Source organism: Semicossyphus pulcher, unplaced genomic scaffold, assembly GCF_022749685.1.
Source record: "Semicossyphus pulcher isolate SPU_LCO1_2020_fin unplaced genomic scaffold, fSemPul1.0.p SCAF_5, whole genome shotgun sequence".
Classification (NCBI taxonomy): domain Eukaryota; kingdom Metazoa; phylum Chordata; class Actinopteri; order Labriformes; family Labridae; genus Semicossyphus; species Semicossyphus pulcher.
In genome coordinates, this window is record NW_027211726.1 from 17794546 (window position 1) to 17806109 (window position 11564).

Consider the following 11564-nt stretch of genomic DNA (forward strand, 5'->3'; position numbering starts at 1 on the left):
TGTAAGGGGTTCTTTGACTGACTTTAAAAGGCTTCAAAACATTGTATACTTTTGTTTCTGAAAGTGTATAAGGTCAATTTCAAATGCATTTCTGTTTTGGGCAATAATTAATAGGATAGCTGTAATATAATTGCAATGCACATGCCTCTTCAACAACAGTCTGATATCGAACCCCCAATTAAATGCATCTACTTCACATTCTTGCTATTAAATAGAGATGAGCATGAAAAAAATTACAGTTACCCACAGTTTGACCTATTTGTATGGTTATGTAACATGCAAACGCATTGATTTTGAATGAAAATAATAAAAAGGGAAAGTGTCACGCATAGTAGAGTGCATGTTCATGCGTCTACCACGTGCTACACAAGGTCAAAGTCCAATGTGTCACTGAGGAGTGCCGTTACTATATGATACTGCAAGTAATGGAGAACGAAACTTATGAATAGGAAATGTTCTAGTTTATAGTTGTGACAGTGGACAGTTGTATTATAAATAATCATATTCTGTAGTAGACTTATTATATAATACTCAGTCACATGCACGTATTTGTATGTACTTGTATATGGGACTTGCATCAAACTCCTGGAATATAACTTTTATGATTGTGATGCACTACAAGTCTTTATCTGTGTCGGACAGAGCAGCAAGTTTATTGCACTAACTAGAGACTAATACAGCATGGTGAATAGGAAAGACAGACTGCTGTATGTCTGCAATGTGACCAAAAATGTTATACAGATATATTCAAACAGCAGAAATGCAGACCTTTTCTTACACGTATACAAATTGTTGGGCTAAATTAGTCTCTCTAAGATCTGCTAGAAAACAGCAGCAATAGTTCCTATTAAGTGGAGAAAATAAAAACAACTTCCTTCTCAAACACTGATTCAAATTGCCTAAAAAGGGGCAATTTAATTGCATCATTTCAGGTGTTAACAGAAACATAAGAATCATTATCTCTGCAAGCATAAAGCCTTACATTATGTTTGTGTCAACGTTTCTGCGATGTTATTTGAAGTCTTGTCTTACATTAGCCTTTTGTTTCAACCTGAAGAAGAGTACTGTACACTCAAAACACTTATATGCATAAATTAGCATAATGTCCAATCATTTTATTCTTTGAAAACAAGACAGGTTTTGCAAAAGGTTGACCCCAGCGTTCTAATCAAAGCAACCTTAACTGTAAGCAGTTTTTTATCCTTAACAAAACCCAATCAGAATATTAAGCAACTTCTATTCAGAGCTAGGAGAGGAGGTAAAAAAAAAGCAAAGAGAAACCAGGTGGATGAATCCGAATAAATACACCTTTTATTTGACTGATTAACAGATCTGATTATACAAACGCCAACACAGAGCTCTGAAATAACAGGACCAATCAGCGAGACAATGACTGTACATTCTTGGTGTGACCCTCCCTTGTTCTGATCCCGTCACCAACCCGCCCGCCCGCCCGCCACCCTGCCCGCAGTAACTATTCAACTGAATCACTAGTGCTTCTTTCTGTACAAGTAAAGCTCAGCTACCCACCTACCGTCCCTCTACCCCCTCCCCTCCCTTTTTCCAGTGCACTGTCTGTTATCTACAGGTTTGAGCAGTGTGTACCGCCAGGAGAAGTTTGGCCAATCGTAGAACTGAGTGTCATGATGGACGCTAGGTGCCGGCTACACAGGACTAGTGCTCGAGTGTAAAGTCTTTATTTTTTTGTCGTGTTTGGTTTGTGTAGTCTAGCAGACAGTGCTGCTGTAGTAATAGTGTATGCACCGTTTTAAGAGCTTGTAGTGTAAGAGCATAGTAATGTTTTTGCCTTTTGGTTGAAATGCAAACAGCCAAAAATCTCTCGACATACAGGTCTAGGTTGAAGTAACTTATCTCCATCTACCTCCCACTCTCTCTCTCTCACACACACACACACACACACAAACGCACACACACACATACACAAATACTGGTATTTTTTTTCCCTTCATCTTAAAAAACAAGACCGTTTGCAATTTTGTTTCAGGCATTTTTTTTTTGTTCTCAATCTCTTCCTCTGGCCAAGCGCGACTTGCCCGACATACATGAAACACACAATCATCCCTAAAGTACCTAAGCACAGATTCTTCCACATGCGCCCTTCAGCTGCTCCTACAGTAAAAACACTAACTGCACCATCACAAGAAATGGATGGATAAAACACCCTCGCTTTCATTCTTGCAATCACTCATCTTCAACCCTGCCTCTCACTTCTGCCCACCACCCACCTCCACACCCCCATTTGGTCCCCCACACCCATTTACTCTCATGTAACAGACAGTCTTGTATGTAACTGTGACAAAAACTCGCCCTCAGCGTGACAGCCAGGAAGAGGAGAGAGAGAGGGGGGGGAAGGAGAACGAGGTAGGAGAAAAGAGGGTTGGGCTTCTCAAAGTGAAAGATGACAAGGAGGCAAAACTGTGTTTTCCACCCCTCCTTTTCCCCTACATCCCTCTTTCTCCTCGCAATCTGTGTGATGGAGTGAAGGGAGGGAGGACAAAGGGAGGTGGAGGGTGACTGAGGTGGAAGGCAGGGGAGGGGAAGGAGAGCAGGGTGAAGTGTGTTGGTCTTCATGTGTCCTGGCCGTCGGTTGCGGGGGTCTCGTTGGCATTGGGTAAGTCCGAGTCGCTCTCCCGGCTGGATATGCGGTCCAGCTCCGCCTGTACGTCACCCAGGCCTAGCTTCGAACCTGCAGCAGGCAGATGCAGACGCATAAATATAGTACAAAATCACATCAGAAGCTAACAAGCATTTTCACAGCATCGAGTGGTTAATGCACAATGCAACAGACACAAAGAAAATTACACATGTTTAAATAAGAGCTGGGTAAAATATGAAATATTAAATACACATCTGCAGTAGGTGAGTATTGATTTTATCCTATGAAACAATTTGTGAGTCTCAAGGTCACACTCTAACTTTCCTCCTCAAGATTATCATGTACAAACAGACCTCTGGTAATACTGATTGTATTTTCACTGATACATGCTCAGGACAAAAACAACCAGTATGGATAAGTATAATATGTTCTTTTTATTGAAAGAGACTAGCTATGTTTGTTGTCGTCATTGTATGACGCACCTGCAATTAACTCAATATGCAACTATGTTTTAGACTTCCTTTTCCGCATGCTGCATTGTTTACAGTCCAGCTAGCAACTTGAGACGCGACCGAGTGTTCAGATCAAAAGTGAAGCAAATTTCGGCCCTCCAGTAAATCATTTCTTGGTTCATTAAATCCCCGAAGGAGCGCCTGTTCATCTGTTTTTGGTTAGTCTCAGTTAAAAAGTAAGTTACACAGAGGCTTCAATCTGGCGGTATGAACCCGAAAAAGAAACTTGTTTTTCTTGTGATTAACTTTCATTAACAGGTCTTAAGTTTGCCAAAATTCATGATGCAGATTAGTAAAAAGTCAAAATGAAGCTTCGTCAGGTCTGTCGTCAAGAGGAAAAGAAAACTACTTTTAAAATGCTCGTTTGTTGAACGGAGGTCAGATCGATCTTTTTTCTGATGCATTCAAGGAAGTCTGGAAATCTAAACGCTGAACGCTTTTCGTGACACAGCGTCAGACAGATTTATCTCAAGTTGAATTTTAGCTCTAGAACAGATTGTTAGCTGTTAGCATGCAGATGTCTGTTTATAGAGATTAATGAGAAGCTAAACCGTTGTCAGATGACGCTGATGGGAGCCGGGATGTCACTACGGTGCATTACGTTCTGCCTGCTTTTGCTCTCCTCACAGACTGTTTTTCCTGCATACGCCGCAACCTGCTGATACGTGATTGGTCAATATTACTCGGACTACAAGCGTAGTACAAATGAAAACCAGAACACTTGCTGTCCTGGAAATCCATGTCCCTGCCTACAGATTCTACATTTCTATGTAAATAGAGATTATATTGTTTCAAATGTGGTACACGCATCACCACCTGAAGCTGAAGACATCTTGTTTTGTGTCATATTTTTTTAAAGATTATTTTTTTTGGCCTTTCATGAGAGAGGACAGTGGATAGTGTTGGAAACGGGGGATGATTACGCAGCAAAGGGCTGAGGGCGGGAGTTGAATCCAGGGCCGCCACATCGAGGAATATAGCCTCCGTTTATGGCCACCGATTTGACCGCTGAGCTAAACCAGCGCTCTTTAATATAATTTGGAGCATAATAATATACTTTTTAAAAACAATTTAAAACATGTTTGTTTAACATAAATAGTATTATTTTTCCTACCATATCACCCAGCCTTAGTTAAAATCATGTGCAATGTTTGTGTCAGATGTTAGTTATGAGAAATGCAATGCAACATGCCAAAAACAAACAAAAAACATGAAGAGGAGCAGAATGGACACAGTGGAGACGGAGGTGAAATATTAGGGCCGCAAATGTTATTAAATCAGTAAATTATATTAAACTTATTCTGTCATGGCTCACACTTTTTCTCCTCACTAAATAGGTGAAGGCAAGAGTGCAGCCGTGAGACATGTTGGCCTTTCTGCTGGTGACTTTTAGATACCTCTGGATCTTGCCACTAATATAAAATCAATACCAATAGAACCAGATCCAATTAAACTTCTCCCAAGGTGATTAAGACCCGGGAACATGTTTTGCAATAAAAAAAAAGATCTGTTGTCTAAGCAACAAAATTAAGCCATTTAGTGCAAGAGATCTTGAGTTAAGAAATATGCTGTATAATGTAATATTCTAAATTAATCAACATACTTTATAGCCAACAGATAGGTGTGCTTGTACGAGAAGTAAATGGTGATACAGAAAGCTTGGAGGGAGGACGGGGGTCAAATAAATAAGGATGCTTCTGGGAATGGACAATGACATATTCAAGCAATTGTAAACGAGGATTGTATCTCGCACACACCTTAACGTGGCCAGCATCCTCTGACTAGTACACACACATACACACATTATGAGTGATGTTAACAGTGAGATTACACAGCAGGCTGCCATGTGCAGAGTTAAGAGTGAAAGAACAGTCACACAGAGCTTAAAAACAGGCCTAAAGATGACAGGTGATTCGTTAGTGTGGTTGTGCAGATGCACTCAAACCCTTTGATCTTTACCGTGTGTTATGTTCATGTCTGGAGCAGAAAACAGGAGGGGAAGGGAGGTGAGGAAATGAAGGATGGCAGATGGATGAAAACAAAAAAGAAGCTGAGAGCTGATTAATGACTGAAAATGGCATTAAATGTCTTACATAATATTCTCTAACATATCCCGAGCGCATTAACAACCTCTGACGCCTGTAAGTGTGTTCTCTCACCTGACTTGCGTACTGTTCCTGGAGTGTTGTTTCCTCCACCTGGCGTCCCGGGCCCCCCTGTGCCTGCTTTCTTTGTCAGTAGACTGTTGAAGAAGTTGGCCAACACGCCCTCACTGGTCTGACCTGCAGCACACACACACACACAGTAGTGTTAAAAACACACACAAAGCCATGCACATTGTATGCATGCAGTGACGTAATAGGACGTACCCGACTGTGGCATGGCGTTTGCTACGTTGGCCGCTGCAGAGCGATTACTCGTCCTGGGGGAACCGGTGGGTGCTCGACTGGTGGTGTCCTGTGAAAACGAGTTTATTTCACACATCTGGACGCTGGAGGGAGGTTCACTTTATTTTAGCAGCCAAGTTTGAAAAGGAAAAAGTAAAGTGCACTCACCACTGGCCGCCCTGCTGTCACAGCAGGCTGTTTGGCGAGCAGCGACTGCAAATTAGAGCACATTATGCACACTCACTCAATTAGTACTTAATTAACATATCAAGACCCTCAAGTGAGATTTAAGTGGAGTACCCACAAGCAGCAAAGCGAGTGGCATTAACAACACAACAGGAATGTTTTCTGACCTGCAGTTTTACCAGGAACACTTGGTCATCTTCAGCTTGAATCTCCTTTTCATGTACAATCTGACAAGAGAGACGACACAAAGAAGTTCACGTCAGACTGGGTAAAGCTCTCATGATCCCTGCAGGGATGTCGCTTAAAGCTTAGAACAATGGCTGCTTCTGAAGAAAGTAATGATACATAATGTTACAGAAGGGGTTACGCTGTGAGCTTAGCATTCTAAGAGGATCTTTCCAAGTCAGCCGATTTAGAAGTGAAAGCCTGTACCTTTCTGACTGGCGGTTTGACTACTACGTCCTCAAAGCTGTCTTCAGCTTTTACTGTCTGAAAGTTCTCGTGAAGGATGGCGATCTTCTTCTCGTTGTCCCAGCCTGATGGACTGATAGAGCAGAAGAAGGGTTACAAAACAAAAACACAGGAGGCCCCACAGTCGACCTCGCATAATGTGAAAGCAGGCTTACATGAAGACGGCGTCTCTTTCCACCACTTGTGCCGGGCAGTGGAAGGGAAAGCCGTAGAGTCTGTGGACCAGGTATTTGTAGAGGATATCCAGGTTTTTCATCTCCTTCACTGATGTGTAAACCAAAGAAGCACCGTCTGACATGGCTGTCAAGGACACTTTCAAAAGCACCACTTCTAAATGTAGGTGTAAAAATAACACCACAGCAGCACTGCAATAAAAAACAGATTCCTGCTCCGACTAATTGCTGCCAGCACCAGAAGAACTACACAGTCTTTGCTCATTTAAAAAACAATAACCCGTGTAAATTGAGTACTGTTTACACTCGCCATTGTACGGAGAAATGAATCAGAAAAACAAACAATTTCAAGCAGGACTGGGTAAAATGACTTTTATCGAACTCTCTTTGCAACAAAGCAATATAAACACCAACAGTTCAGACACAGCTTACAGGGGCGAAAACACTGCAATAACAAAACTGCTGTCCTGAGAACAGAACACCTTGTAATGCAGCATCACCATCCTCCATCACTGAAACGCTGGACGTTAGAGAATGTGAATGGGTGCCTTAAAGCTCAGCATCTGACAGCAAAATTGCAGAGTCAGTGTTATTGATCAACAGTCCTGTTAAAACCCCCCGCTTATTCTGTACTGATCAATACCTTCGTTGTTTACTGACACTTCAAAGTTTTTGTTTTTGCAACTTTTGGCTCCCAGCGTCTAGTGAAGGATACACTGCAGACAGAAATGTCTGATGTGAGACTGGATGAAGTCCAGGTGTTCGTCTCTGTAGTCGTGCTCTTTCTCCAACGTGCTGATAGCGTCGCACTGAGGTCAGACAATCAGGTGTCAGAACGCATGCAAATAAATGCAAAACAGAACAATACAAAGACGGGTCTTTAAACCCTTTAAATTTGAAGGTAAAGTTAAATGTTTCCACACATAATCTATGGTAATGAGCCAGAAGAGTGTGAGAGTGTACCTTGGTGCAGACTACCACCACTGGTATGCCCAGGTTGTGTGTTAGTGTGTTGTCTCCTAACGGCAGCAGCACGCTCTCCTCATCTTCACTCCTCCTCTGCGGGGTGCCGTCCTCTCCACTGCCCGGCTCTGTGTACTCCTGGAACTGTTTTACAACTACACAAACAACATTTATATATCAATCATATGGCAACCAACTGTGCCTCTTGAGAAAAAAAAAGTCTCATCTTTATCTACTTCTCAGCCCGACTGCTGTCGCTGTGACTCACGTCTGTGCTCCAGCTCGCGCAGTGTTTCCGGAGCGACCCGGAGTTTGTCGATGTGTTCCCTCGCAACGGCGGCCCACTTCTGGAGCGAATCCAGGGCGTTCCAAGGCCGTGACATGTCCAACGTTATCAGCAGCAACGTGTCGCCGATAGAGTCCACTGGGACGGCTACTCCCTGCAGACCTTTGTGGTAAAGGTCTCCATCTAACACCCAGGCATTACACCTAGTGTGGTCTAAACACATACATAGATACAAAACAGATCTTATACAACCATACTGCTGCATTTATAAAAAAGTACTCTGTGGTAAAAAAATAAAAATAATAATTATTAAAGCAGCTGCTGGTTACCATCAATGTCGTCATCATGGACACTGAAGTAGAGGTATTCCAGGCCACGCCCTTTCATGTACTCTTCAACCCCCTGTAGCTTTGCAACCAAGGTGGTCTTCCCCGAACCCACCTCACCTAAACACACACAATCAGTTAATAACAGATTTATGGAGTACTAGACTTGTCTATGCCAGAACCTACTTCTATAATAATAATGACTTTTAGGAGTCGTACATAAAGCATAAATACAGAGGCAGAGTTAATAGAACGCACAATTGTACACCAAACATGAATATGTTCATTATTAGTTAATCTGCACCTTACTTTATTTATTAATTATCAATAATTTACAAACCACAATTTCATAAAGCCCAAGATGACATCTTTAAGTTGCTTTAAAAAACCCCATAACCGAGTCTTTCAGTTAATTGTCACACAGAACAAAGAAAAGAATCAGATTCAAGAATTTAAGAAGCTGGAAAAGGGAAATGTTTGGCTATTTTGCTTGAAAAATTACTTCAAATATTGATTAATTAAATAGCAAAAAAGTTGCAAATGAATGATCGGTCTGTCAGCCAATGTTTCAGCTCTAAACAAATGTACATGTAGTACATAAATACCGTAAACAATGCAAACCTCTTTATTAGAGGCACATACAGGAGCTACACTATGCACTAAGTGCAAATTTCATGAATGATCTACAGAAGTAATATATTGCATATCTCTGGACAATTGGCTGCATTCGTTCTAGCATTAGTGCTAACCTCGGAGCTGACAGGATAACATTGTTATTGTCTGTATCGGAGGGTCGAGGCTACATCCGTTCTTACACTGTGTCATATTATCTTAAACCGACAGGGGGGACTCGATGCATCATAAACCAGAGATTGCTGATGTTGTCATGGACAGCACAACACACTTAACATCAGAAACCAACTCGCTGATTAGCTGGAATGGGTAGCAGGCTGCGGATTATCCTAGGCGGATGTGTGGACAGTGTGTGTGTGTTGCAGCATTAGGGACACGAGGACCAAGCGAGACAGGGAGGCACCCTGTCTGCTTCAGTCACATAAAGCCTCGTGGCCCCGCTCAAACACACACACAGGCTGATGGTTCGTCTTGTCAATTCAGCATCATCTCCACCTAGCTGCTATACTAGCATCACTGGATGCTAGAATGACTTGCAGTGTTTCAAAGCGGCCTGATTCTCTCTCTGTGTCTTTCAAGATGAGGTGGTGTGTTTAAGTGCGCGTGCACGTACTCGTGCGTTTGTGTAGGCGCTTAGAAAAATACACCTGTCTCACATCGCAAGCCGACAAACCCGCAGCCAGGTGTGAACACAAAAGCACCATCACCCCAGAGCACAGCTAGCATAGCTATCAAGCAGTATTAAGTCTATCGGGATGAGATAACCAGCTAATGTGCTATTCAAGCTAACGATGTCTATTGGCTAACCAGGACAGACTGCAGACAAACACAGACACCCACCCATGACCAGGACATTTTTCCCCGACGGTAGCTTGGATCTTGAATGGGTTGACACTTCACTCAGGATGGTGGACCTGCAGGCAGAAGAGCCGCTGTTACAACACGGCTATAAGAGGCTAATTCATTCATTAAAAAACAACGTCTGACAGGGAGAAGCTAAAGCGAGCTCGTGCTGCTGTGTCACCAGCGTCCAGTCAGCCTGGTGCTGATGCTAGCTAGCATCGTTAGCAAACTAGCTGTCAAACCATCCTCCTCCCAGCACAATGGACCCTCTGCGCCAACAAACCGTGCTCACAAAGACCCAGCTTAAACAAAACATCGCCCACCATAAGTCCTGTCCGTCCTCTTCCTCTGTGTTGGAGCTCTCCAGTGTGTTCTTAGGTCCAGCTGAGGTGGAGGATAATAACGCACTCCTCCCTGAAGTCGCCATCTTCGCAGGGTTTGTGCACCGAGCAGAGCGCCCGGATGTAGCAGCTGAGTGCTAAGCTAGCCTGGTGCACCGCCGCACCGCACGCCGGGGCCGGGGCGTGGTCCGCCCGCACAAAGCTGGGCTCCCTGCTCCAGACATGAAATGATCTCATCCACCGCAAAGTGACAATCAGCGCCAGGTTATACACAGGGAAAAAAAATTATTTTTCTTATTATTATTATCTGATTAATTATTGATGCCATAAACAAATCTGAGACGAGGATACAGTGGAAACGGATTTATTAGAATTAAGATGAGATGAGATGAGATAAGATAAGATAAGATAAGATAAGATAAGATAATACTTTATTGATCCCCATGGGGAAATTCGAGTGTTGCAGCAGTACAAAGACAAAATAGCAAGTAAGTAAATACAGTATAAAAAATAAGAATAGATTAAAAAAATAAAAAAATACGAGGTATATACAGCTGTTATACAAGCAGGGGTAAGTGACAAGTTAAAGTGACAGTTATGGGATTAAGTGAAGTGCGTGTAAAAATTGCAATTATATTATAATATAATATAATATGATATAATATACAGTATGGTATGGTAATATAACATAATGTATATTATGAACATATACATATAGAATACTACAATGTAATACACTATACAATATACTATACTATATAACAGTTATCATAATAATAGTATAACATAGTGCATTATAATATAGAGGTAAGTTGTAAGTACAGTATATGAAGATATAACAACCTGATAAATATAACAGTATATGGCAAGTATATAAGTAAGTCATTACAACAGAGAGTCAATGAAGTGAGAGTGACGAGAGTTCAGCATGATGACAGTCCGTGGTTTCCCATGCTGTCGTACAGTCTGATGGCAGTGGGCACAAAGGACGATGCGCTTGCTTAATTATGTAATATTTGTGTATAGGCTATTGTGATTGATGCATTACTAGTGAACTAAATAGTTTGGTGGTACAAAGCTTCAGCAATTATAACAAAATAGACGATTACAAAATAGACAGGGTATGCTTGTCGTAACCGATTTAACAGGATAAATGGGTTTTCGAAAGATCCACACAAATCCGTTTTAGACTATATCCTCTTAAAAAATCGTAGCCTCCTAAATCAATGCCTTGGTTTGCTAATAATATGGCACCGGGCCTAAGCCTATACAGGATAGGGATAAAGCTCTTCTGTCATGTAAGAATTGGATGCGCTTCAAAATTTATTATTATTATTATTATTATGTATCGACTATAAAATTTGAGATAAAGAGCAGCAGTGATTTTGGAAAAGGTTTATACATGTGATAAACAGTCGATCATCCAAAAGTTAAGCAAATGCAGCCCTATATATTTTATAGGTTAATGCAATCCCAAATACTTTACATGTGATTGTTATTCTGAAGACAGCACACATATAAACTGTAAACAATTAAATACAATATGAAAAATAAACAAATTCGAGATTTTCTGATTATTTCATGTTTATTTCAGCAGCTAAATCGCCTCATACACTGCTCTAAGTCATTTGAAATTCATCTGAACCATTGAATCTAGTGGGCACCGCGTGAACTTTAAATTAACTACCAAGTGGTCTCAGGTGTGCGGTCATCCCTGATTATAAAACCAGCGAGGCGCATCGCAACCAATCAAAGCAGAGAAGCAGAAAATCAATTTCATAAGTGTCACAAGTTCACTGTAACTACCACGAGATGGCGCTGATGCA

At 41.6% G+C, this 11564-nt stretch overlaps 1 protein-coding gene across 2 annotated transcripts; it reads right to left on the reverse strand.

Annotated features, from left to right (window-relative positions):
• Positions 1-1293: 1293 nt before the first annotated feature.
• On the reverse strand, positions 1294-9832 carry dync1li1 (dynein, cytoplasmic 1, light intermediate chain 1). 2 transcript variants are annotated; one of them, XM_069681850.1, is made up of 14 exons: positions 9721-9832; positions 9395-9468; positions 7925-8041; positions 7578-7808; positions 7310-7464; positions 7062-7155; positions 6329-6464; positions 6135-6246; positions 5870-5929; positions 5685-5729; positions 5499-5586; positions 5289-5411; positions 5089-5106; positions 1294-2707 (listed from the first exon to the last, which is right to left on the reverse strand). In XM_069681850.1, the coding sequence occupies exons 1-14, from the start codon at positions 9822-9824 to the stop codon at positions 2589-2591; spliced, it is 1476 nt and encodes a 491-aa protein (XP_069537951.1). In that variant the 5' UTR covers positions 9825-9832; the 3' UTR covers positions 1294-2588. The 2 variants fall into 2 exon arrangements, with proteins under 2 accessions (XP_069537951.1, XP_069537952.1); XM_069681851.1 differs by lacking the exon at positions 5089-5106.
• Positions 9833-11564: the final 1732 nt, after the last annotated feature.

Bases quoted from the DNA above. Each gene is read 5' to 3' on its own strand.
- dync1li1 (XM_069681850.1), bottom strand. From the start codon at position 9,824: ATGGCGACTTCAGGGAGGAGTGCGTTATTATCCTCCACCTCAGCTGGA. The intron at 9,469-9,720 runs GTGGGCGATGTT...TTCTGCCTGCAG, and splicing joins GAGGACGGACAGGACTTATG to GTCCACCATCCTGAGTGAAG. The intron at 5,587-5,684 runs GTGAGTGCACTT...TCGTTTTCACAG, and splicing joins TGACAGCAGGGCGGCCAGTG to GACACCACCAGTCGAGCACC.